This window comes from Manacus vitellinus, unplaced genomic scaffold, assembly GCF_001715985.3.
Source record: "Manacus vitellinus isolate BGI_N305 unplaced genomic scaffold, ASM171598v3 scaffold_6_pilon, whole genome shotgun sequence".
Lineage (NCBI taxonomy): Eukaryota > Metazoa > Chordata > Aves > Passeriformes > Pipridae > Manacus > Manacus vitellinus.
The window spans coordinates 7,785,987-7,813,118 of NW_021940750.1; the positions used below are offsets into that span (position 1 = coordinate 7,785,987).

The 27,132-nt window shown below is 39.1% G+C and overlaps 1 protein-coding gene across 4 annotated transcripts in view; it reads left to right on the forward strand.

Moving 5' to 3' along the window:
- The window catches only part of MAP3K9 (mitogen-activated protein kinase kinase kinase 9), a 60,255-nt gene that overhangs the window by 23,147 nt on the left and 9,976 nt on the right, over positions 1-27,132 (forward strand). Inside the window, exons 3-12 of one of the 4 annotated variants that reach the window (XM_018082413.2) lie at positions 4,486-4,634; positions 8,038-8,213; positions 10,244-10,484; positions 11,626-11,748; positions 12,496-12,649; positions 14,441-14,553; positions 15,219-16,034; positions 17,234-18,028; positions 21,831-21,951; positions 22,911-25,665. In XM_018082413.2, the coding sequence (XP_017937902.1) occupies positions 4,486-4,634; positions 8,038-8,213; positions 10,244-10,484; positions 11,626-11,748; positions 12,496-12,649; positions 14,441-14,553; positions 15,219-16,034; positions 17,234-17,715 (2,254 nt within the window). In that variant the 3' untranslated portion in view covers positions 17,716-18,028; positions 21,831-21,951; positions 22,911-25,665. Of the gene's footprint in view, positions 1-4,485; positions 4,635-8,037; positions 8,214-10,243; positions 10,485-11,625; positions 11,749-12,495; positions 12,650-14,440; positions 14,554-15,218; positions 16,035-17,233; positions 18,029-21,830; positions 22,029-22,910; positions 25,666-27,132 lie in introns of those variants that run through there. The other 3 variants (XM_018082414.3, XM_018082415.2, XM_018082416.2) reach the window with 3 other exon arrangements.

The following is a 27,132-nucleotide window of genomic DNA, read 5'->3' on the forward strand; positions in this document are numbered from 1 at the left end:
TTCATTGCTTTCTCTTGTTATAGTTACCAGTCTTGCCTTGAAAACAGGTTGAGTTCCTCACAGTATTCTCCCCTAAACAGAGTGTCATCACCATTAAGAGAACTTATATACTATCTCTGAAGAAGCCTTTTCTCCTGGGTGGCTAAAACCTCTATTTGTAGTTAAATAAACTGAAAAGAACACGATGTTTGAGGTGTGTATGCAGAGGACAAATACTTTCCAGGGCAGTCACTACTAGTGTGTCAATGATGATAAGCACTAGATTTTACAAAAGCAGTCATGGACTTGTATAATAAATTCTGTCCCCACCCAAGGATGGAACCAGAAATTCTTAACAGGATGAACTCTCTTATCCTATTAGACTTGCCCTTCCTCATGTCCAGTTCAACCTCTTGGTTAATCATTGGAGTCATTGGGAGTTTTTTTACCTGGCAACCTTACTGTTGATCTGTGCAGCATCAACAGAATTGGCTGTCTCTGTCTCTCTAACATTCACAAACCCTTTTATTTCAACACCTTTTCTTTAAAGCTTGTTAGAATAATACTGCTGGCTGAATTGTTGCCCAACCATTGAAAAAGGATCTTGTTCTACTTGGGTTGTCACTGCAAAAGCAGGTGAAGAAGATGCTGAAGAAGATGCTTGCTAGGACTGCAATTTCCTGAGTCAGTCTTATCATAACTAACTGCTTCATCCTTTCAAAACATGTATCAAGCTCCATTTAAAAAATCCAAACTGTTTTTATATCCCACTGTAAAGTAGGATTGGCAAAAAACTTTAAAGAGTGAGGAATGGCCCCACACACTGGTGTCTGTCACCAGGGTCTGGGCCACTGTAAGGCCTGTTAATATTACCAGTACCTAGTAAAACTTGCTAGTGAAAACTTGTTACTGTGAATTTTGCTCTTCTGTACCTGCAAGCTTTAGATATATAGTAGAAACCTTGTGCTTATATTGCACAGAGGACAAAGAAACTACAGTTTTATTTAAATAAGTCAGTTCTGTAAATCTATTTATGTGTTTAGATTTGCTTTGGATTTGCAGGGGTGAAGTTGAAGCCTGGATATTGCATCTTATCCAGTACTATACAGCAAGCTAATTTTAGTAGGCATATAAATCAAATTTCCCTGTAATTTGACTGCTTAAATGTGCAGCAAACAAGAAATACACTTAATTTTTTACTTGTGCTGCTTAAAAGACAGTCATTGTCAGTATGATTGGTATGTGGAATATAAAGGCACCATACAACCTTCATCTGAGTTCCGTGTGTTCCTCAAGTTAGATGCTTTTAAGATGTATCTACTCTGACACCAGTGAAATAATTGGGAATTTAATTGTCATTTGGAAATGGAATACCAGCACTAGCTAAAACCATCAGATTAGCAGATCAGGAAGTTTGAGGTATTTAGTGCTGCATGTAGAAACTTAAGTCATTAGAATGTTTTGTTTTAATCAAGTGTTGGTCAAGTACTTCCATCTACAACTGACTGATGGTAGGCTTTTGTAATTCCCTGTGTGAAATGAAGCACTGGCAAGACTTCAGTACCTGGCAAGTAAGTGCTGACTAGCAGTGTTAGTAGAAGCTCACCCAGGAGAAGCATAATGACTGATGTGAAATGGGTAGAAAATGTCAACTCTGGAACTGCAAGTTCAATAGCATGCAAAATGCTAACTGCTAATAGCCATTAAAATGTAATGAGGTTTGTGGAGTTGTCTCTTAACAAAAGTAATGTTCTAGTTTCTGTTGGAACTGGGGTCTCCTTGTTGGGCTGATAATTCCTTGTGTTGAAACCTAGGGAAAGTATTGAACCTAAGGATATGGAGAAATCAATGGTACAAATGCCATGGAACAATATCAGTGGGAAGAAATTACTGGGTTTTTTATAAGTTCACAGACTAACAAGGGAGGTGGCAAAATCACATGTGAAATCCTGCAGACCTCCAGCCTCCCTCACCCTGAAAATCCAGTGTGTAGGATTGAACCTGATGTTAAATGGCTTAAGGGATTACTGGATCACTGAAAGATGGTTAATTATTCACACAAGTGTCAGTTGACTTGGATGCATGGTCTGTATCACATGGTTCATTTTGTAATTAAAGTCCAAAAATTACTACTGGGTGCTGGAAAAATAAATGAGCTTGATCAGTTTTTTGTTCTCCCTGCTGAGAATGAGTAGATGCCCTTGTTTCTTTCTTCCTATGCCTTTTTTTTTTGCATAAGTTTTCTGACTCTGGCTTTTTCCTTTGTACTTCCCAATTTTCTGCTTGAGAGTTAATGGAAAACACTGTTCAGCACCTCTCTTGCTGTTTAATCACTTGGGATTACTATTGTTAAGTGCCACAAAGCAGTATTCCCCTAGTTCCGTGGAAGCAGTATTCTCAGCAATGTACTTGTAAGTATGTGAGGAAGAGGTGGCATCCAGTTTTATCAGAAGCAAAGTGACCTTTCCTGCAATATGCACATACAGTGTCACATTAGAAGAAACATCAGTCTGTCTATTCCTTTGTCCTTTAAAATTGACTCTGTGGAAGAAGTGCTTAGAGCACATCAATAGTGCTTTATCCAATACTAGTGGTAAAGTAATAATACAACTGTTTGTTAGTTTTTACTACCTTTTGCTACCAAGAGTCGTATCCAAACTGAAGAGTAACATGAATGGTCAATTAGATTTAGAGTGTCCAAATATGCATTCAGTCCAGTATTCATTTTCTTTGAGTGTTTATTAATCGTAGAAGGACAAAAAAGAAAATGGGAACTCCTTAACTCTAGTTAGTTTTTTATAAATGAGGCTCTTGAGGCAGTAAGAAGTAATAAATTACAATATCAAGAATATGAATTACATAGAAAAAAAGCAAAATATTGTATAGGTAAAAAGATATACTTTGCTGAATAAAGGAAACTAGCTGTGTTAGCAGCAAAGGTGGAATCATTAGTGACTAAAGTCCTATATCTAAATAGGAAGAGTACTGTTAAGGATGTTCAACTAAAGTGGCAGCAGTCACAGTGAATTGTAAGGACTTGGTAAGGTGGGGGGGTTAGATTGCAAAAATATGGGTTGTGATAATGTACTCTCAAGTGGCTAGGGCAACTGTTGCTTTGAAACAAGAAAAGCTTAATCTTTTAGCTTCAGAAATGACTGTTTCATGGAGCAGCTATTTAAGGAGCTTGTAGGAGGAACAGCAGTTTTTCATTTGGTCTTCAAGTGTGCTTATGAAGCCTTCAAGATTGTACAGTAGCATGGTTGATGATACTGAGTTATTCAGGATTAAGAAAAACTAATCTACTGCAGAGAGCTGAGGAAAAGTTTTACTATAATGAATGATAAAATAGATGGTAATATATACAAAGTAGTACCCATGGGAGAATTTCACATGTACAATGACGGGCTCTAAATTTTACTATGATGAGTCAGTAAAAAGATATTGGAGCTACTGTGGGTAATATAGCTCATTTTGTAAAGAGTCAGAAAGGCAAGTAGCAAATTGAAATTTAATAGGAAATTAAAGCAGTACCATTTGTGCCTCTCCCTGTATCTTTTTAAAACTTTGTGATGTTGCTCATTCCAACAGAAGACGTCAAGGTCAATGAACGATATGAAATGGCTTCTGTTTGGGATAGTAACTAGATTAGGATTTAGCTAGATTAGGATTTGGGGGTCTGGAAAGAAGGTGATTTAGGCAGGATGCATGGGAGCCTGTGAAATCATGGATGGCATGGAAGGAGCTAATAGGGGAACATATGTTCACTCTTTCTTATTTTGAAAGAACTACAGTGAAGCAAATGAAATTACCAAGTGACAAACTCAAAACAAATACACAGAAGTATTTTTTGGCAATGCATCATTAAATTTGTGGAATTCACTACCACAGAACATAGTGGATGGTAAATGGGTTCAGAAGAGAGTAGGACAGATAGACCAATGAAAGAAAAACCTGTGAGGTCACCAAGTATGAAGAAGCAGTTTCTGGTTCAGGTTTCCTACAAGTAGAGAAAATATTCTGAGGATGTGTCATTCATTGTATACTTGGGGGGAGAACAGTCTTGAAACTATTTCCATGACTTCATAGTTAATATTTCATGGAACATCTTCAGAACAACTTAATTCTGAAGAAGTATTTTTGACTTATTTTTAAAAATAACATCCCGCCAAACAACCCTCCTTCACATTTTTAAGTGTTTTGAGAGGTGCTGCTTTGAAACTTGCTAAATTAGTTAGAAGATTTATGGTTTTCAATTGTTCCAAATTTCCAGAGAGAAAATTATTTTTGTCTAAAAGGTGAAAATGGCATCTTATTTCAGACTTATTAAAAAAAGGCAGTTCAAATAAGGCACATCACCGGATTGGCAATCGTGATAAGCTTGTCCAGAAAACTGCAATTTCTTTAATATACCAGACTCACTCTTATAGGTTCAGGTACCTTCTTGTTGCTTAACAAAGAATGTGTGTAAGTCAAACACCTGCTCTCTTTTCTGTTTCTTCCTGGTAGTTACGGTGTGCTGCTTTGGGAACTGCTAACAGGAGAAGTTCCATTCCGAGGAATTGATGGTCTTGCGGTAGCATACGGTGTTGCCATGAATAAACTTGCCCTTCCAATCCCTTCCACATGTCCAGAGCCTTTTGCCAAACTCATGGAAGGTAAGCCAGGTGTGATGTGAGTGTGGTTTGTGCTGTTTCTAGAGTGCTGTTGAGCACTGCCTCTTTGTGTTGGTTTTGATACCCAAGAGCACAGATTTCTCAAATGGCTTTATTCAGTGGTGCAGGTTATTACAGGAGCCAGGCTTGGCTGTTAATGTGCTGTGACAGTTCCTCTATTACCAGAGTAGTGAAAGAAATTTCTGTGCCTTTTTTTATCAACTGACTTTATAGGAAAATGGGGACTATTGCTGTCATCATCTAGTTTGTTTTCTAGTAATGAAGGCTCACCAGCACCAAAACTTCACATGTTTTGGTCTAGTTTGAAGTCTTAAACTTGTTTTAAAATTCATAGCTTGAACATCGTGCTAGGCAGTGATTTGAAATTAAACTTTATCCTACTGACATTTCAGGTAGAGGGTTTAAATGTGGCTTTGACATTTCAAAACAACCAATATTTTCAGTCAGAAAGATGTTATTTTCTGCTTTGTAGGTGGAGATAGTTCATGCCCACAGTGGACTACATAGAGATGAAAGAAATATAGGACTACCTCATCAGAGCTGCTGTAGTTATTAAAAAGGATTGTGTGAGCTAGCTTTCGGGGTGTACTTATGTGTCCTTCCCTGCTGACCCTTGCAGCTACTTGCTTGTTTCCTTAGCTGCAGTCATCCATCTCTCCTTCCATCTCTCTCTTCCAGTATTACCCTTAGTAATTTTGTCAGTGCCCCTATTCCCCAGGCTTTCCAGGTGTTTATATGTAATAAACATTTTTATACCTATCTGGCAGAACAAAAAACTGAGATAAAGAGAAATCAGACTTGGTTTATAGTCTTGGTGAGCAAAGAGTTAATCTCAACATAGAACTGATACTCTGTGGCCTCTGGTGGTGTTTTAGCCCAAGAAAGGAATATAAGCCCTGTAAGGAAACGTTTCTGATGGATTTCTCTGCTTTTAGAATACTTCTGCCTTTCTCTGGCCTTTTCTTTGGATTACAGGCTTCAGTTAATTTAAAGTAGAAAATTTCATGTACTGTTCTGCTAAAAAGAAATGTCCTACTGGATAGTAACCAGCAGCAGAGTTGCAGGCAGAGTAGCTTGGAAGCAACATAAAGCAAGAAACGGCATCTGAAAGAGTTAATGGAACTACCAGCTCAGTGTTGTGCCAGAGCGGTTTGTTTTGACGTGGTTCTGCAGCTGGGTTTAAAAATAATGCCCTCTGTTGGGAAAGTCAGGTAGAGGCATATGGTCAGTGCTTGAACCCAGCAGTGCAGGGGTGAGCACCCACTCAGCTTTGGAACGCTTGGCTTCTCCATGTGCAGGGGGAAGGCGAGACCAAAAAAAAAACAATTACCTTCTGCCCCTTCACCAAAACTGTTTTTCAAACAGGCTGTTTCCCATCTCGAGTGAACTCTTGTTCCCCTAATGCTGCTTTTACTTTTGAATTACTGCCCTGGTGGTCTACACTGAGACAACAAAGCTGAACTTTAGGTCTTTGCAGAAAAGACTTGTATGTTACAACTGTCCTCATTAGTGCAAATAATGGCAGATCTAGGCCTGGGAAAATAAAAGCCACGGGCCACCTGCTAGTTATCCTGTTCACTCATTCATGCATTTGGCTGGCTGCAGCATTTTATTTTACTTTGGGTCATGTTTGCTTTGCCATGTTTAAAACCTGGGGTAAAGAGACAGGGATTATGGCACTGACAGTCCAACTGTAACACCCATTGCTACTAATTGGCCAGCAGCAGGGGACCTTCAGAGCACTCTCTAACATCCTCAGTTCTCTATTTTGGTAAGAGAAGCAATTTGAAAGCCGTAAACACAAACACATTCCAGCTTATGTCTCACGGAACCTGTTGATACTCGCAGTTTTGAAACCAAAGCTCCCAAATGCAAAATCTCAGTAACGCTAAAATCAAAGACCTGCAAGACCAAACCTCAGCAGTGGCACAGATTTTGTGAAGTGATATTTATTTTTAATTACAGCTGCTCCTTGGTGTATTTCAGTTCGCAAATCTGATGAATGAATGTCTTTTAGGACATCACAAAATATTTTTAAGAATGTTTCCTTTTTTTCTCCAACTTCAAGGTCTAAAAAACTTTTAGAACATTTTTATAATGCTTGCTTCATGCTGCAGTAACGTGTGTCTTAAATCCAGTGACTATGTACAACAATGACAGTATGAACATACTGAGAGAGTTAGTTACTTCTATTCATGCAGAAAAGCTGTGTTCCCTAGAAATGCACTTGAATGTTAAGTTTTTCTCTGTGGTTGCTCTGAAATTTTGGCATGCAGGAGTCCAGCAGTAGTAAAGAGAATAAGGGTATTTGTTGAACAAAAACCTGTGTTACTGCCAGTACAGGGCAAAATAGAATGAAAAAGGGATGTTTTCTGCAGGAGTAGAAGTGAGGGTGCAGTAAGAGGGAAGACTGAAGGAGTACAAATTTCCAATTCAAAAGTGTTGTTAAATCAAATGTTTTGACGTAAAGGCTTTTTAAAAATATATTCTTAGTGATTTTGTAGCTTGAGCAGTTACTTCATACTATTTTCTGTTTCTGTTTTCAATGTTCGGTTCCCATCACTGTAAAAACGTTACTTTATTGTTGCTTGTTGAGTTGCCTTATGTGGAAAGATGACTACCTTAAAGTCTGCATTTTTAGAGCTCTGTAATTGGCTAAGTAATCACTTTAGATTGTAAATGAAAAAACTCATTTATCTGTTGTTTCTCTTAAAAGCAAAAGAAAAAGGTCTGATCAAACAATTTTCTCTCAAATGATAAAGAAGAAGCCTTACAAATAACAAAACTCCAAATGCACTGTTTGATGTCATTATTTTACTCAAGTTATGTCCAGTTTGCTTTGTAGGAGAGGTTTTCAGTTTTGAGAAGAGATCCGTAATGACTCAGCCTGATATTAGAGTTTGGCATTAGAAAAAACCCTGATAGATACCCTTCTGCACTATGGCTGTTAACTCTGCAGTGTAGCTATTATAAAAGAACTGTTTACAAGAGCCTTGCATAAATTTCCACTCTGTGAACATATACATACATTTTAAAGCAAAATATTTAAGGTAATTATTTGTTATTTCTTAAAAATGCTTGAAAATATAACTTTCTGTACAATTAATAAACCTCTATTTTATTTGACATATTATTGCAAGACAATCTAGAGACCAGGTAGTTAGGTAGTTCAAGATTTTTAAGTGATGTTGAATATTTTATAATCATGAAAGCATGAATTGCATACTTGACAATGGGCAATGCAAGTGGGAAATGGGAAAGGTGGGGTAACACAGATAGGGTGCATGCCACTCTTAGCCACTGGGGATCAGTAAAGTACTACTCATCCTCTCAGACCTCCATACTTAGAGATGCTTGACAATTGCTTGTCTTTGTCCTGTTCTAGATTGTTGGAACCCTGACCCACACTCACGACCTTCCTTTGCCAGTATCCTAGACCATCTTACTGCCATAGAAGAGTCTGGTTTCTTTGAAATGCCCAAAGATTCCTTCCACTCCCTGCAGGAAGACTGGAAACAAGAGATCCAAGAGATGTTTGATCAGCTCAGAGCCAAAGAAAAGGTAAGGAGAGAACAGTGCTCCCTGCTTGTGCTCTCTGGATTATAATTTCCCCATATTATAATTCAAACAGGGATCATTTTTTAGTGCATCCCAGATATAATTTTGACTATGCTTTACTGGAGCTTGTATTAAGTCCCTGAATCAGTGGCAGGTTATGATACATGGAGGGGTAGAATCCTGAGAGAAATAAATATCCTCATCCTGAGCTGCTACTCATTCTAATACTGTAGTGAGCTTCCTTTATACACTGTGCAATTGCTATGATGAGTTGTTTTTAAATTGTTTAATCATCTGATAACTGTTTCACTTAATTGAGAAACCCAATGGTAACAGGAGATGTTGGAGGGGTAGTTTCAGCATATATACTCAAGTACACGTTGCAGCTTTGATTCTGCCAAATTTGTGTTTTCCAGGGTTTGAGGACAACCAAAGTGCATAGACTATGATAAACATGAATGCTACCAAGGGAATGGTGTAGTAACTGTTCTAATTGAAGTCCATCTGCGCAAAAAGCAGGAAACAAAAATGCTGGCAGGAATAAAAGGAGTGATGACTGTCAGCCTCAAAGAAAAGTGGAAAAAGCTGAAGTTTTCTTTAGGCATGCTTTCAGAAAGCACAGCTTGCTGCATCTAAGTTAAGGTTCTTACAGAGACTGTCTTTCCGGTCAATGGTAAAAACTGCAGCAAAATTGCTGAGGTAATATTTTTTTAAGTTCACGATCTCTTGCCTAAAAATAAATTCATAATGAGCCTCCAACTTGATCAGGGCTCTGAGATTGGGTTTAGGAGGCAGAGAGAAGAAAGATGACTTTGGGTCAGAGGAGAGAAGTCCTACAACAATACTTAAAACATTTCTATTCACCTGTTATGGTAGCTTTTGGGGAAAATAGAATAACTAATAGACATTTCTCTGCTACTGTTGTCCCATGTTGTAACTGTGTTGGAACAGCTTTTGAAAACCAGAAACTTCAACAGACAAGCGGAAAACCAAACAGTAGTTACTAGACTGCCCTCAGGTGAGTCCTCATCACTCCTCTTTAGTGATGAGGAAATAATTTTATGTGCTGTTCACTTAATGACTAAACAGTACCAAATCTCCCTGATGGTGAGACAGGTAACAATGCTGTTCTTAAAAAAAATCTGAACTAAAATCTATCTGATTGTCTTTTTGAAGTTTAATTTAAATTCTTCAGTTTTTACCTTCTGCACTGGAATTAGCTAGCTGGAGAGAATTATTCTGAGTGCTGAATTCTTTTGTACTTGTGGGGAGAGGAGAGGAGTGCAGGGAGAAGTTTTTTGAGATTTCAAGGACAGTTTCAGTTGATTCATTTTGTCAGCAAGAGATAGACTGAAAAGTTTGCCTTATGCATCTTCGCCAGGACTATGTCCAGATTGTTTTTGAATATTCCTAGGTAGGGAGACTCTATAACCTCCTTGGGCAACCTCTGCCCAGTGTTCAGTAACACTCTCAGTAAAAAAGCATTCAGAGGCAGTCTACTGTGTTTCAGTGTATGCCTGTTGCCTCTTGTCCTGTCACTGGGCCCTGCTGAAGAGAGCCTGGCTTTATCTTTTTTCCACCCTTTCCTCAGGTTTTTACATACACTGATAAGATCCCCCTTTGCCCCACCCAAACCTTCTTTGTGCTAGGATGAATAGTCCCATCTCTTTCAGCCCTTTCTCATAGGAGAGGTCCTCCAGTCTCTTGATCACCTTCATGGCCGTTTGCTGGACTCTGTCTCTGGCACGTCCATGTCTGTCTTGTATTGGAGAGCCTAGAACTTGACACAGGATTTCAGGTGTGACCTCACAAGTGCTGATGTCTAAATTTTAATACTGGTATGAAGGTCCTAGAATGGCAAGCATAGAAGTCCTTGAGGATTGTTTTTGGCTTTCAGCTGAACCTTTAAACAGTGGTGCTAGCAGTGCTGTGAGCACAAGTCATTGCTGCCGTACCTTTAGAACAGGCAATGTTAGTCTTAACGCACAGGTCACAAGGTAGCTTTTTATTTCTGCTCTCTTATCTCCTTACAGGAGCTGCGCACATGGGAGGAAGAGCTGACTCGTGCTGCTGTTGAACAGAAGAATCATGAAGAGCTGCTGCGAAGGCGGGAGCAGGAGCTGGCAGAACGCGAGATTGACATCCTGGAAAGGGAGCTCAACATCATCATCCACCAGCTGTGTCAGGAGAAGCCCCGGGTGAAGAAACGCATGGGAAAGTTCAAGAGGAACCGGCTCAAGTTAAAAGATGGCAATCATATCAGCCTACCTTCAGGTTGGTGACGTGTTGTTCTGTACCAGGTGAAATGGGAGCAACCTGTAGGTTTGGTAGCTCCTTACTACTGATACTTGAGCATTAAAAAGTATTGGATGTACTTAAGGAAAAAAATATACCTCATGGGTTTAGTAAAATAAATTTGATGCTTTTGTGGCTAACATTGCTCAAAGATCCAAGATGAAGGCTAGAAGTAGATTTGAGATGTTACATGTTAATCAGTGGCTGTATATGGTCAATGGTTAAAATGCTGGTGTTGCAGTTTAGCATGTTAATATTCAAAATACCAGTTTTATAAAGGATGTGCATAAAGAAATGATGGAGGTTCTTGTTCTGGCAATACTTTACATAATGCTGCGGCAGAAACTGTAATGTACTGGATTTTTTGGTGTAAGATCCTAAAAATTACCAAAATACATTCATAGCTATGAGACTATAGCTCTGGATTGCTAGTTCATATATAAACTTTTATTAACACACAAGTGACCTCTAATACCACCCTTCTGGAAGAAATGCTAAATATTAGTGAAGTGTTAGGGAAGTCACTCTTAAGAGCGAAGATGGTGATTTTCAGAAATACTGAATCCTTAGCATTTCTACTGCAGATTCTGTATGGAGATTCAAATTTGTAAAAGAACAAAAGTGTGGGTTTTGTAAATCACCTAAGACTCATCATTACATCAAGGATGATGGCTTGCACTATATTATTTGTTTTCTAGGAGATATTGACTGTTCAGAAGAGCAATTATGCTAAAATGTGTATGTTAACTATGCCTTTCTTTAGGTCTGTAAATGCCTATTTTTGGTGGTGCTTAAGAAACAGAGATAAGGTGAAAGGAATTGTACAGGAATATACTTTGGCATAAATGTCAGTCAGCACAAGGGGTTTGTGTGTGTATGTGTCTTACACATACACTAAGAAGATATATCTCCAAGAGTGTGAGCACACATTTTTGTTATGAAGTAACAGTGTGTACAAAAGGCAAATAGCAATTAGCTGTAAAACTTCATTTCTACCTTGATCCTGTCTGTAAGTTGTGCTCTTTGAAAGTTATCATAAAGTATTTCTTTTTCCATATGTTAAAAAAAACTTCAACTGTTTTTCTGCTTTTGTTTTGATTTTTTTTCTTTTGCTGAACAGATTTTCAGCATAAATTCACTGTGCAGGCTTCTCCAACGATGGATAAAAGGAAAAGCTTGATCAGTAGCTGCTCCAGCCCTCCTGCAAGTCCTACCATTATTCCCAGACTCAGGGCCATACAGTGTAAGGAGCTCAATGTAGTATTGAATTTGGGAAATGTGCAGTCTGTCAGCGTGGTAAGATGCCCAGATTCCATATCTAGGACAGGACTGTAAAAGAAAGTACTAAAATGTTTGCCTTGTGCCTTGTATGTATGCATTTAGAGAGCAAAATGAAGTGTGTTGGTGATGGGGGGGGAATATTACCTGCTTTGGAGTAGAAACCATACTTACCCAAGTCCTTGAAATACTGCTGTTTGTATAGAAAATACATTCCTGAGGTGTAGAGGTTAATTTTTAAAAATGCTAATTTGCAGAGTAGATCTGTGAAACATTATTGAAGTGGATTAAGTTACTGTTGTAAGGAAATAAAAACAAGGGTGCTTGTCATGCAAATAGTGTTCCCATAATAAAACAGAATTAGGCAGACATGCATGAATTATGGAAGTCATGTTAGCTAATGTATAGTGTTTGTTTTGAATATCATGACACTTGTGTGTCTGGTATCAAACTGGTGGTTCTAAAGAGAAACCAGTGATGGAATAAAGCTGTAAAGCCTACCTATACTTTGAGGGATTAGGGAATACCTAATTTTGAAGGGATTTGGTTGGTAGATCTGTGTTGATAAATGATCAGAAATACAGGAAAATAATTTTTGCTACTATTCCTGTTTTGACCTATGTTTTATTCTTCGTGTTGCCATGGAACCAATTCTTTAATTTGTGTATCTGTTTTTCTTTCCCATTTTCCACTGTTCTTCCCACTTCTGAAGTGACTCCTGCTGAAAGCAGTAAAACGTGGGGGCGAAGCTCAGTCCTTCCAAAGGAGGAAGGAGAGGAAGAAGAGAAGAGAGGCCAGAAGAAAAAGGGACGCACCTGGGGACCAAGCTCACTTTGTCACAAGGAGCTAGGTGCAGGAGAAGATGGGTAAGAGAGGGCCTGGAGGCAGGCTCATTTCCAGCCTGTCTGGAGGCAGGCTCATTTCTCATAAAACAGGTTATGAGATGGCCCTTGGGAGATTTGCCTATCCTCTTGCAAACACTTTCCTGCTCCCAAATTTATTTCCTGTACCAGAGATGTTAGAGATTCAGATTACAGAACTGCATTCAATCTCTTGCTGGTGACTGATGCTTTCACTGTTTGCAATTATGTTGTTAGGTGTATTTCTAAGCAGTAGGACTTCCTAGGTGAGCAAAACTCATTCTCTAGTAGGTTTTCTCTATTTTTCAGGCTCAACTTTTTGTAGTTTTGTATCGTACCTGAAAATACTTCTCTCTTACAATTCTCAGATATGCTTTTTCTTGTCTTAATTTTTAAATAATAGCATTTATCTGGTAGAGCCAGACAAATATCTTCAGTCATTTGAAAAGGACATGTGCCTTGAGTGAATACACCCTGAAAGTGATCTTTGCAGAGATACAGATTGTACTTCTATTTCTATAGGTTATTGTTCTGTGGCTGCTTCTTTTTTTCTGTGTGTGTGTGAATTATTTATACCAGGACTCCAATGGATCATTGCTGAAATGCTGCTTTAAACATAGGAGTATTTTGGTCTTCTAAGAGGTTTGAATGCTTTGTGATTTTTTTCATGGAGTTTGAAGCTTTTTCCCTCTGCTGAATTGATAGTTTGACTCTTGCCATATTTTTAGCAGGGAAAATAAAATAACTGGTTATAATTTTTAACTGTTGTGTGTTCAGGTGTGAAATGCCTGAAAAACACGTTTGCATAATGCATTGCTATTACAATCCTCTGCAAGAGAGCCTGGATCTATTAGAATATGTTCTCTCTCAAATACACTTATGACATGTTGACAGGAAGATTCTTTGACTGATGTCTGTGTTTTACCTGTTCTGTAGATGAAGTATAGCATTCTACAGAATTAAAACAAATGTCACACTTTACAATCATTAACTATATAAAAGGGTAGGAGATCACTGAAGCTGGAAGAAAAATACTTTCATCTTGAAATCATGTTCTTAGAATTCTGGGAATAAAGCTCTTCAGTTTTCTGTTCATTACTGCACAGTCTGAAGCACTGATGGCTTTTGGGCACAGACAACTGGAACGGACTTGATTGCTAACTGTACTTGCTCATAAGACTATCCTGTTCTCTCTGCAACTGAGATGTTCTGTAGTATTCAGAATCTTTCCTAGGGAGACTCAATACAGCTATTGCATTTTGCAGACTGTTTGAAACAGGATAGTGTTGCTGAGAGTGCAGTATGATTAACCTACAGTGAACTACTCCTTCTTTCTGAGATCATGCTGGACTGCAAATTTTAATTTAAAGGGAACAAAATTGCAGTAAACATGGAAATGTTTTTGGAGTTTTTTTCTCTCTCCTTCTGCTGAGCACTTTATTTTTTACCTGCAAAATTGATTGCAAAAGAAATCAAGATGCCTTGATTTCAAGAGAAAATGTTTAATCTGATTTTTGTAGTGGTACCTTTTACTATTCTGCATTCATAGCTGTTAGTTATCAGTGGAGGTCTTTTGACTTTTGTGGTGTAATAAACGATGGGGGGACCTTACGACTTTTTTTTGTGTTTTAAGGTGCTGTAAAAATGTCACAATTTCTTGTTGCGGGGGGGCTTCAAATCTGTGTAGTTAAGATGGATACATGCATACTATAATAGAATGACAGAGAATATAGAAGGGGAAAATGGAAACTGCTTTGTGAGCATGGTACATTTTCTCACATCCTTTTGCTATTTCAGTCTGAAAGCTCTGGTAGAAGGATACAAACAGTGGTCATCCAGTGCACCGAACCTTGGGAAGATCCAGAGAACTGCACCAGCTTTTCCAGGATTCACCAGCTTAGCAGAGATGGGTAAAGGAATTCTTTGAACTTGATACTCTCATCCCCACTTCCATTCACATTTGAATAAACCTCTTCTTTTCTGACCTTCACCTGATACCTTGCAGCTATGTCTTCATTTTGTTTGGTACCTATTTTTCTTTTATTCTCTGTGAAATGTCCACTTCCTCCTTCTAGATTTTCTTTTTATTCACCTCTCTGCTTGTTCTTGTTATCTGTCAAGTTAATAAGCTTCTGTTAATTCTCCTCTAGCTCCATGCTATCTCTCAGCTCCTTTCCTTTATACTGATATTTAGATGTGCAGCATAGTTACACCTTCACTTGCAAGGAACGATCCTTATAATTTTCCTACCTTTTACTCCTCACTCACAAACATATAAATTTAGTCTAGAAGTAACTGAGGTGCAGGGTGCTTCTGAAATGCTGTTCTGCAATTAATCCCAAATAGATTAATGCGTCACTAATTTCTTCCACTTTGATAGTGCTTCCGGGTATTTGTCTCAGCCTATTTGCTTTGGAGACAATAACCTGTGAGTATTTGGCAGTCGATGAATGATGCTTGTGATGAGAACAGTTGCATTTTTTGAGGAGAAGCTTGTTTTCATGAATATTTGTAAGACAGTGAAATTTGCTAGTGAAAATGTTACATCAACAGTCTGTTTTCATTTGCTTTCCAGATGATGAAGACAGCGAATGTCTTAATGGAGAGGACAAAGTGCACCCTTCACCTGTGCACAATCAGTCATACCTCTGCATCCCATTTCAGAAGAATGAAGACTGGGATGGCCCTTCTAGTGATGCCAATGAGGAGTCCACCCCTGTAAACTCTGCTACTAGTACCCCACAGCTGACACCCACCAACAGCCTCAAACGTAGTGGCTCCCACCACAAACGATGTGAGGTTGCACTGCTGGGCTGTGGAGCAGTGCTGGCTGCTGCTGGCCTGGGTTTTGATCTGTTAGAAGCAGGGAAGTGTCAGCTGCTGATTGAGGAGGAGCCGGAGGTGCCCAAGGAAGAGAAGAAGAAGCGTGACAGCATTTTTCAGCGAGCTGGACGCCCACGCAGGAGCACTAGTCCACCTTCCCGGAAGATCTTCAAGAAGGAGGATCCCATGTTGTTGCTAGGCGAGCCATCCACATCCCTTACCCTTCTTTCCCTGTCCTCCATTTCCGAATGTAATTCCACCCGGTCCCTGCTGCGCTCAGACAGTGATGAGATTGTGGTATATGAAATGCCTGTCAGCCCAGTGACAGTCAAGGCTCCTTTGCCAGCCATTACCAACCCACTAGTCAATGTCCAGATCGAGAGGTTCAAACAAGACCCCAACCAGTCCCTGACTCCCACACATGTGACGGTCTCTTCCCACACCCAGCAAAGCGGGCACAGGCGCACACCTTCTGATGGGGCCATCAAAGGGAGTGGACTAATTGTCAACGGGTGCCCAACCAGTGGATGCCCTTCCAGTAGCTGTTTAACTGGAGCACTGGGAGCAGGTAGGTTTTCAGCCATCTTCCTTTTCCTCTTTAGAATAAAGACACAAACAGTATAATTACTTGTTGCTTATACAGCATCACTGTGATGACCAGCCCACAAGAATTGCTTATGGATGCTATCTTTACACAAATAGTTAACAGAATAATGCAGTAATGGTTTCTGTTCCAGCATCTCTGAGCTAAGGAACTCCTTGCTCCCCTGTGCTGTAAGGCAGAGCATAGTATTGTTTCTTAGACAAAAATAGTGCCAAAGTACAAATACTGCACGTTTTTAACAGTTCCTTGGGGTTCTTCATTGCCTTTATACACTTGTTTGTAGTTCAAAGTAAATTCTGATCTTTAAGGCGGTGAAAACAGGATCTCTAAAACAGTTGGTTGTTGTGCCACTGTTGCTCTTATTCCTTTGCAAATAAGAGGAGTCTTTCTGGATAGGTAGTGTTCTCACTGTTGCAGTCTTTAAAAGTAGCTGTGACTTCATAACTTAGAAAATATTTTCCTGTGTTCTTGCCCTAGTAATTCAGAGGAAAAAAAAAAGGACTAGAATAATAAATTAAAATTTTATTTAATTAGATCTTTTCCCAATGGTAAAACAAAATGTGAGGTTGTATTTTGAATGGAAGTCTACAGTAAAATGTGGGTTAATGCAGTTGAGAATTCTCATTAAAATGGTAAAAGTTATGTTATGTTTATAAAAAAAATCAAGCAAGCACCATCCTCCCCCCCTAAACAAAAACAAACCAGGAAACATCTGCAGTAGGTAGTGTTAAGTGGCTCTTCCAGGCAGTTGGTCCTGCCTGTGATAAATAGATGTTGTGTATCATGCTGTGCATCTCCCTGATCCATTGAAGCTGTTAGTGGGTAATGTGCCTTCTGAAGGATTTGGAGAGTTCTCCCCTCTGGTAGGAGGTCAAATCCATGCTCTCCAGTCAGAAAACTGAAGAAAGCAAATGAGAGGATGAACAAAATTTTGTGCTAGATCAGTGAAACAAGTGTCTTGCAATGTGTTGAGAACAGTGTAGGAATAAAGAAGCGAGTTACTTCAGATTGCCATCATCTTGAAGATACGGAGTTTGTAGATTCTGAATGGAGGCTTTCTGCTTTGAAAATGTTTTTCACTGTACATACAGTAAACCAAGATCTGTTGTAACAGTGACATCTAACATGTTTCCCTCTTCTCTTACATTGTCTGGTTTGGATAGGTGTATTAAAAACACCTAGTCCAAGTAGAGATCCCACTGAGGTCCCTCGCCTGCCAGACCCCAACCTTGTTTTTCCTCCAACCCCGAGACGATGGAATGCACAGCAGGATCCCACACTGGAAAGACCCAAGACATTGGAGTTCCTGCCCCGGCCACGTCCTGCAGCCAGTCGGCAGCGGCTTGATCCCTGGTGGTTTGTGTCACCCAGCAATGCCAAGGGTGAATCTTCTGCCAACAGTTCAAGTACTGATACTCCAAGCAATCTGGACTCTTGTTTTGCTAGTAGCAGTAGCACTGTAGAAGAGAGACCTGGGCTGCCTGCACTGCTTCCTTTCCAGGTGGGTCCTCCTGTAGAGGAGCGGACACTGTTGGACATGGATGCTGAGGGGCAGAGCCAGGACAGCACCATTCCCCTATGCAGAAGTGAACTTAACACACACAAAGCTGCAGCATATGAACTCAAGCAAGAATTCTGGTCTTAATATGAAACCATTGGGGACAGTGAGCCCCTCTAAATTCAGTCCTACTTTTTGCACTGAGAATGCACTTTGAAGACAGATGAGATGGAGGGATGCTACAGAGATCATATGGTGCTGCCTCTGCTGAAGATGCATTGTTGACTGCCTAATTTTTGTCTGCAGTTGGGTGAAACTTGGCAACTCTGAGCTGCTGATTTTTGCTGTGGGGTTTTTCTGTAGTCTTCCCTGCCCTCTTATTGCAGTTTGAATCTGCAATGAGCTGAAATTATCATATCAAAGCCTTTTGTTACTGACCTTGTAGGATTTGGCACTTGCAGTAAGTATATTGGTATCTATGCTGGTATTAATCAGTATTTTCAAAACTCAAATATTACACAATAGCAGACATCAGTGTTTGATGTTTTCCCAAGGAATCCGGGACAGAAACAATTAATTATCTAGAGACTACCTTCTCTGAAATATATTCAGATCATTAGACAGGCCTGGGAATCATTGTACCCCCACTGAAAGAGGAGAAGTAGCTGTCTTAAGGCTTGTTTGTCCTCTTTTGCTTGGCTGGTAGTGTGTGGTGGAACAGATTGCAGGGGAAGGGCATGGCATCTCCACTGATGGAGGTCTTTGAGAACAGGCGAACCAGATGAAACAAGTAGGTGTAGTTGATCCTGGCTTCAAGGTAGGTTGGATGAACTTCAGTGGTATCTTGAGGTCCCTCTCAGCCCTGTTTTTCTATGACCCGATGCTTTCAAGAAGATGAAAGCTTATGGTATGGCTGTTTATCTTGCTTTTTTATTTCAAACTTTGGTTCCATCTGTCCCTTTTTTCCTACCACCTGTTTCTCAGGCTATAGTGAAGTTGCCTCAGCTTTGGGAAGGGAGTTAGCCGGAACTCCTTCTTTAAAGCTGTGTTGACTTGCAGAAGTAAATTACATGTTCCCAAATTTATCTTCCTGGTTTTTGTCCTTTCTTACACTTTTTAGGAGTGACCCATGAAACCCAAGACTGTTCTTATGCACACTGGTACTTGTTTAAGGCTTTTTTAAAATGAGGCTTGTTAGTAGTTGGATTGTGCAAACAGGAATTAGAACATCTGGATTCTGTTTTGTTTTGTCACTGATTCACTGTGTGACCCTGGGCAAATAATGTAACCTCTGTGCCTGAATTTCCCCATCTGTAAATAATAGGAATAATACCTACCTCACAAAGGGAGGGGTTGGGACATATGTAATAGTCCTTTGAGATCTTCGAGTGAAAGGCCCTATAGACATGTAAAACTTTATTCTTGTTCAAATAAGTAAAAAACTAAATCAGGAGCAAGAACAGATCCCTGTCTTGAAGGAGGAAGTTACACAAATAGGGTGTGCCTATGCTCACAATTTTCTGTACAAAGACTTCCAAATGTGTCTGTGCCACTACAGGTATAACTTAGTGGCTGTAATGAGAGCTTCACGCTTCCCCAGGTTCAGCATTGTAAATAAGAGATGTAGCCTTTATATCACTGTACTAGGGTAGTCTGCTTTGTTGGAGGTTAAGCATATCTGTTCACTCTTTTTGTACAGATCTGCGCTCATTTTGATAATCTACTGACCATTTGGTTGCAAATAATTTATTTGACAGTGATGCCAATGCAGTGCTCAGCCTGTTGGGGCAGTCCAGTCCTGGTGTGAAAGCAGTGTAGCCAAATACTTCCTGCAGCTGTCAGCACAGAGAACCTGTGTGTTTAGGTGTTTGTAATCGGATTTTAAAAACCAGCATGTGAGGAAGAAGTGTACATAAGGGTTTTTAGTTCTGTTTGAGGACTGAAACTAGCATGTTGCCATTAATCAAGTGCACCTTTTTTTTTAAGCAATTACAGTATGTTTTTGTGTAGAAAGGTCACATATTTCTTATTTATCACATTCCATGAAAAATGTTTAATGGCAGAATTACTTTCTGCCGCCCTCCCCATTAAATGCTCCAGAACTAGCTTTAATTGTGCTATATGAGGTGCTGAAGGTGGATAGACTGTGTAGACAAGGTGTTATGATGTGGAACTAAGATACTTAAAAAAGAAAACTTACATTTCTGACTGTTTTGTTAAATGTAGAACTTTAGCATTATTGATTTCTTAAGCATTCATAGTTTTACTTTCCATTTCTGAAAAATCAGTCTGTGATCCAGAGACTAACAAAAAGGCAAAACCATCCAACAGATGATTAATTTTGATTGTGCTATAAACGAAGCTCAAGGAAATGTCAGTGAGAGGCTGTGTCAGAGGGACTAAAACGAAAGGGATTAAAACAGTCCCTTATTCAAAGTCTGCCTTACCATCTTAAAAAGTCCGAAACAAAACAAGATCAGCTGTTCTGAAATGTAATGTTTTCTGTCCAAAAAGTATCATTATAAATGTCATAGGGAGTATCATGTGCTCTGCAAAGGCATCCCCTGGAATAGCCCCATTTGAACAGAAATCTTTAAAATCCATTTACTTGCACGAAATAGGAGGCCACCTTTTTAGGTCATGTTGTTTTAACTCAGCCTGCTAAACTTTCTGATAGTTGGCCAGTAAGTTCACCAAGTAAACTCTAAGGTTTCAGTCAAGTTCCCATCAGTCAAGACAGCTGGAAAGGCATGTTGTTCTGTCACCTCTTTTGCTTAAGAAAGTTGAGGATGACTTATCAAACCCTCCTTGCCACTCTCTCCCTTTTAGATAATCACTTGGTGAAAGTGGTGTGTAGCTGAACAATGAGAAGTATTTTGCTCCAAAGAGCATCTTCACTAATACCAAATGGACCCTTCTTTGATGCAATTATCTTCATTGAATCTCGTATGTGAATTAGCCGCAGGTAGTCTTTGAGTATCAACCCATAAGCTGTCCTCTGGTGACTAACCTGAGGTATCAGGCAAGAGAAGACTGTTGTGGAACCGAGACTATTGACTTTAGTAGGTGGTGGGGTATTCTCTGACAGGCAGAGGGAGCTCTCAAGGCAAAGAGCTGTTTCGCCTTATGAATCCCAAAACCTCTCTCCCTATATCCATCTGTCCCATCCTGGCTTGAATTCTCTTCTTCTTAATCTGTTGGTGTTTTTCCTTCCCACTTGTGTGAGGTGAGGTGTTCCACATCTCCAAAGGAATGCTCTACTGTAGTCCACTAGATAGTGAGAAGATGTGAGCCTGTCAGCTCACAAATCTTTTTTTCCTACTGGCTACTATTATTCCCATTTTTCAGGGAGATAAAAGTTTCAGAATATTGTTCATTGACATACTTTTCTAAGAGTATTCCTGAGGAAAATAGTGAAAATATTACTTAAAAAAATTCTAATAAGTGTATTGTTTCCTAAGTAGCCGAATAAGTTGCACTTTTTTTTCTGAGAAAATGAGAAAAAGATAACATGAGAGCACAAAATCACTGAGCAGTCTAAAACGTAATGAAAAAAGAATGGAGTAAAGTGTGTCTAATTACAGGCCTTACAAGGAGGAAGGCGCAGTTTTTTAACTGATAGTAGTAGTGAGATTGTACCTGAGAGAAATGTTTGTGGTCTAGAAATATATTTGTGCTTTTGTTTAGTCAGCTGGCAGTATGTATCGCTAATTTATGTAATTGATATGCTGATTTAGGAAATATAAAAAAGTTTGTTGGCCCTTCAAAATATGCTATCCTTGTAGCCTGTTTGGTTTTCCTGTAAAACTGAGGGGAAAGCACAGACATAGCAACCAGTGCAAAAAAAATGATGAATTTTTTTATAAATTTCTACTGGTTTTACAGAAATTGAGTGTTTGACAAGTAGAGAGAAGAAAGCTTTTGTGTCAAAACCAAGGTGATTAAATAGTTATGGATTTTTTTCTAATACTGTTGCTTCTTATGGACTGCACAATGCTGTGTTTTACCAGCAAGCAGGTCTTGATCTCCTTTCAGTCCTTTTCAGAGGTGCAGATGTAACCTTTTATAGGTATTTTCTTTCCAGATTAGTATTGCAGTGGGTCAATATTCATTATGAGGCAGGGAACCTCAGAGAAAATACTCTTTTTGTAATTGTTTTCTAACAAAATTAGTATTTTAAAGTGAATATTTCATTGTTGATGTGGAAAGACCTGTTCTGGCTTGGCATGTTTTTATGATGAAGTATTTTTCTGTACCTCTAGGAATGGGAGTAGTTGCCTTCCTCTTCATAGCATGCTGTTATCTTAAGACTTTGTGGACAATACTGCGTAGAGATGTTGCTTCGATATGTCACGAAACTGGATACCTCTCATTCTGTCGAAGGTGAGGCAGTAATGATCGAGTAAAGAAAGGTCTTTGCCAGCTAGAGTGTTCTGTTAAATAGAACATGACAGGAAACCTCTACCTTTCTACCTTGAGCTTAACTTTTATTTGAAATTTAATTAATCTCTGTGGGATGAACATGGGAGCTGGAGTCCCTTTAGATGTATGGAACCAAACCTAATACTGTATCCCAAAATTTAGTGACAACCTGTTACTTTTGTAAGTAATTTTAAGCTAATATTAATGGGTTTGTTTCTTGTGGATTTTTTTGAAATCTTTCTTCTCGGAAAAAGTGCTTATTGCTTTCTAACCTTTTCCATCATTTTAGAAATGTTCTCAAGAACTCTTACCAATTCTGTGGCGAATAAGGAGGTTTATATCTTTCACAGTGATCTAGGCCCTCCTTTTGGCTTTGCTTTTTTTGGTATGAAACAAGGACATCTATATTTGGAAACTAAGATTTCTGATCCTTATCCTGTCACTGCAGATCAGTTTCTTAGTTTCCATGCTTTTAACTCACTTAAGACTAAAATTTGGGTAAAACTGGACAGTTTACCCAAGAGTGAGGGGATAGATGTGTTTTAAAACATATTTGCAAACAAGCAATAAGAATACCAAATATGATAACCAAAATATGCTGTCACAGAGCATAACTTTCAGACTTCATAAACCTTTGGATGATTTTATAATTAAGGTATCTTTAGGAAAGAATGCCTTCCTATGTTTTTCTGTTACATTTAGTATTTTAAGATTAGAATATGATTAAAATTAGAATATGGTGGTTTTCACAGTATGGTAGCTAGCTGGACAGAAAGGATCTTTAGCCAGATTTGTACCTCTGATTTTTTTCCTCTATTTTCAATCAAGTTTGTGGTTTAAATTTTTTCTTTTTTTTTTTTTTTTTATGTTTAACAAACAATGCAGTCTTCTTAAGAACTTAAGTTTTATTGTTTCCTTAGCCTTACTTTCGCAGTTTCATGAGGCAATATGGAAATGAACTCATGGCTTCTTCTGCTGCTCCCTCTATTGAACACACTAGTAGAAAGTCACATGCTGCAGTTAAGATGTGCATTTGCTTTTGGTTTTTCCCATGCTGAGTTTTTTTAAGCAGCTTTGCTGCTGGTCAGAAATGAACACAACTTCTGAAATTACCTATATCAACTTTATTTTTGTATGTCCAAAGTAGTCACTCCCAGGCTAACGAGGTATGTGTACTTGATTAAAAAGTAGTTTGCCACTGGTAACTGGATGATGGATCTGATGTAGCTACCACAATTATTATTATTCCTCTCTAACAAGGATCTCTTTTTTGCAACTAGAAAGTCTTCAGCACTTCATCAGTGTGTGTACACAAGAAATACATTTTGTCTCCATCTGTATGTGAGTGAAAAACCTCTTACTTTTCCTGACCAGGAACACAATTTTCCCACTAAGAATGGCTTCTTGGACTCTGTGTTTTTGTTTATTTTCTGTTTTCTTGGGGATGTTGATTATTTTTGGTTTGTATTTTAAGCCTATGAAATATATACATGTCTTAGGTGCGCCCTGTATTCGTAGGTGCCTTCCATCTCACATGTTCCTTGCTAGGAGCTGAGGTTTTTTGGAGGGAACTCCTGGTTGTAGCTTTCAGTACTGTGTTGTTCATCATACACCAGGCCAAATACCAGCAGTGTTCATATCCTCCCAATTAGAGATGTGCCCATACACGTGTGTCAAGGCATGCGCTATCACTGGCTCTCAGTATCTCTCTGTTAGAATTTTGCCCCCACCCAATCTTTATTGGTTATTTATTCTTGTTACCAAAGTAACAAGCCTGAGACAGAAGACAATACATGTTTTAGGTGTGCTTTGACCTAAAAGGTTTCTGAGCTAGAAGCATAAGATACAACTGGGTGAAGTGAAAGTGGAGGTTGGCAGGAAATAGCAAATAAGAGTGAAATTATCCTTCTTAATGTAAGTCAGAGAACAGAAAGATACTAACTGCTTGGTAATCTGTTGGCATCATAGGTCCCAAAGAAGAATTTGAGGAATATGTAGTTACTTAATTTCATAGAATGGTTTGGGTTGGAAGGGACCTTAGAGATCATCTAGTTCCAGTCCCTCTGCTATGGTCAGGAACACCTTCAACTAGACTAGTTGCTCAAAGCCCCATCCAACTCATCCAGTTTCTGGTTGGTTTGTTGTATTTTACCCCGAACTACCTCATTTGTAGAGATAGAATGGGAAGAAAGTTCAAGTTTTGGTAAGAATTGCTCTAAGTAAGCAATTGAGGCTGGAATGAGATAGGAGGGCAGAGGCAAACACTGTGTTTGGCTTTTTGACATGCAAATTCCTGATGGAAAAATAAAACCAACCATTTGGTTTATTAAGTTAAGATTATACTTTCTTTAAATATTCGTGTCTCCAAAATAGACAATAAAGGACAAGGCAGGGCATTTTTCTTGATAATTTCTGATCTGTGGAAGAGTTGATTGTCCACAGACCAAAAGGTGGTGATTTCATATTGGTCACTACTGTTTTTAAAAGCAATGGTCTGTTTTTTCAAAACAGATTTTTTTTTTATGATCTCATGTGCTCTTAAAGTGGACCTACATATGATCCCGATTGTTTTCCTGTATTTGCAGTACTGTTTTCCTGATGTATCAGCTCCTAATACAGTCCTAACTGTATCTGAATGCTAATAATGCGCAGACAGACCAATATAGCTAATATTAAGAAACTATGACACATTTTTAGTGTGCAGTATAGTGGATTTATAAGCTCAGCTTGAAGTGGACTACTGTTAGGTCTGTAGCTGGTGGGTCAGATGGATGCACAGCTAGCAAAAGAGGGCTTAGAACAAATCTGCAGAGGAAATGCCAAAGTTTTATTTGCTTAAAATAAGCAATTTGAAAAGTAATCATGGTGGGGGAAAAGGCCCTTCATTATTCAGAAATACTTTTCTAGGCTCTTGTCCATGCTCAAATTTTAGCTGCCAGGATAGCTATTGAGAAACTACATTGTGTTCAAAAGTTTTTGGCTGGAACATAAGACCAGAATAATGCATTTTAAATATGCTATTTCAGAGTGATTGATACTGTCTCCCTGTTCTACCTTCAATTCAGCATTTTCTCAAGAACAGATGTTGAGGTTGGATAAAACTAACCTCCTTGTCTTGGAGAGACATATGTGTCTGAAAAAAAAGAAACATTGTTCTAGGCGTGTGCTGATGCTTTTATGTCTCAAGGTCTTGGCAGGAGAGGTTATAATGGAGCAGGAAGACATGCTGGTGTTTTTCCAAGCTTCGTTGATAAGAATGCTGCTAACAGCAGTTATGTTTCAGAACAAACGTAGCCTCCGATTGGTGTTTGGCATAGGTCAGTTGCACACTGAGCTTCTTGAGTCTATTCCTTGGGTTCTTCTGGAATTTGTGACTGTGGCCACTTCTCAACTTGAGTAGTGTCTTTACTCCCAGGCCTGGTCAGTGTCACAAAATGAGTTGTCACTGTCGACTGCCCAGATATTCACATTAGGCTTGTTCTTCTGTCTTGCATGCTTTAGTGAGCAGCTCTTAAAATGTCAACAGGGTTAGCATTTCTATCTGAACAGAGCAGCTAATATCTCTTTTCACACTACATCTCAAGCAGTTGTTACTCCATCAGTTGCTCTGTTTTCAAGGTTATCTTGACAACCATAACATCTAGATACCCTAGTCTGTAAAGAATAAAGCCACAGCAAAAAAAAAAAAGTAATTAAAAAAGAAAGCATACTAGTGAGTGTTTGCCAGTTGAACTAGTTGAGTTTGGCCAGTGCTCTTTGCAGAGTAGAATCCATTCTTGTGCAACATAGGTCTCTTTGGGGGATGTCTAGGTTCAAACTGGAGAATATACCTAGATCCACTAGAAGTCACCAGTGCCCATCGTGTTTGGCAGTTATAAGAAACCAAATAAAATCAAGGGCATCTAGTAGTAAAAGTTCATATTTAGGGTAGTTACTTTTCAAGTTAAAAGGGAAGAGGCCTCAATTCAGAAAGCTCTTCATCACATACTTAAACATCACTGAAGTCAGTGGAATGTGTCTGTAGGTCAAAATGCACAAGACCTCAGTTCAGCAAAGCTCTTTAAATTGGGGGATTGTCCTGGTGAAGAACCAGGCTCTTTACTTTGGTTGTCAGAGTAAAGAGTCAGTTAACCTGAGGAAAGAGTTCCTCAACAAGCCTCTGGGTAAATGCTGGTTTGACTGCTGATTCTTGTGGCCTTTCCATGACTGCACATGCCATGCCTGTTTGACTGCTAATTCTTACCATAAGCAGGGTAAGCTTTGAGAATGTTTTCTGACACAGGATGAAAGAGCAACAACTTCTGCATTAGCAGATTGCTATCTGTAAAGGGGCAGGAAGTGGTGACTGGAGGTTGTGTGTGCAAATGACAGTTTAACCCGGGGCCTTTCCTCAGGTGTTTCTTCTCATTTTCAAAATGCATCCCTCCAGGCTGGTGAACAGACCTGACAAGTTCAGCAGTGATCAACATCCACCACTTCACTAGAGTTCTAGGGTTCTTGTCTATCAGCTGTTGGCACAGCACTTCGTGCTGCTGTATGTGAATTCCTTCTCGTAAATTCACAAGCTGGAAATGTCTGAGATATTTTGCCTGACTCAAGTTGAGAGGCTTAAATGGAGTGGCAGACAACAGTGGTGGAAAAATCAGGGAAAATACCTGTGCTTTTAACAATATCTCTTCTGTGGCTTTGAAAGTTGAAGAATTTCTCAGCCAGAGAATGTATTTCCTCCCTCTTTTTATAAGCTACTTCTTTCTTTTGCCTTATTATTTGTGGATCTGCTCCTGCTTCTATTTAAAGCCAGATGCAAAAATTGGTGACCTGACTTTCCTAGGTACAATGTTGTAAATCTGAAGAACCAGGTGAGTAGATTACTCTAGTATAAGATCATGCCCCATGTCTGATCCTTTAAGATACGGGATAGTTCCTGCTTGTGTTGAAATCACTGTGTAGAGGATGTTGGGTACTTCATAAGGAACTCCAAACTCTGTAGGACTGAGATTCATCTTGCAACTCCAGTATTTCAGTCTGGTTTTGGAGACCTCTCTATGTCTTCTCTTCTGTTCATGGTGTTCAAAAGTTTGTTGCTGTGGAAGTAGCACCTGAAGGTATGTTTTGCCCGAAGAAACTGCAATGAAGCAGTTG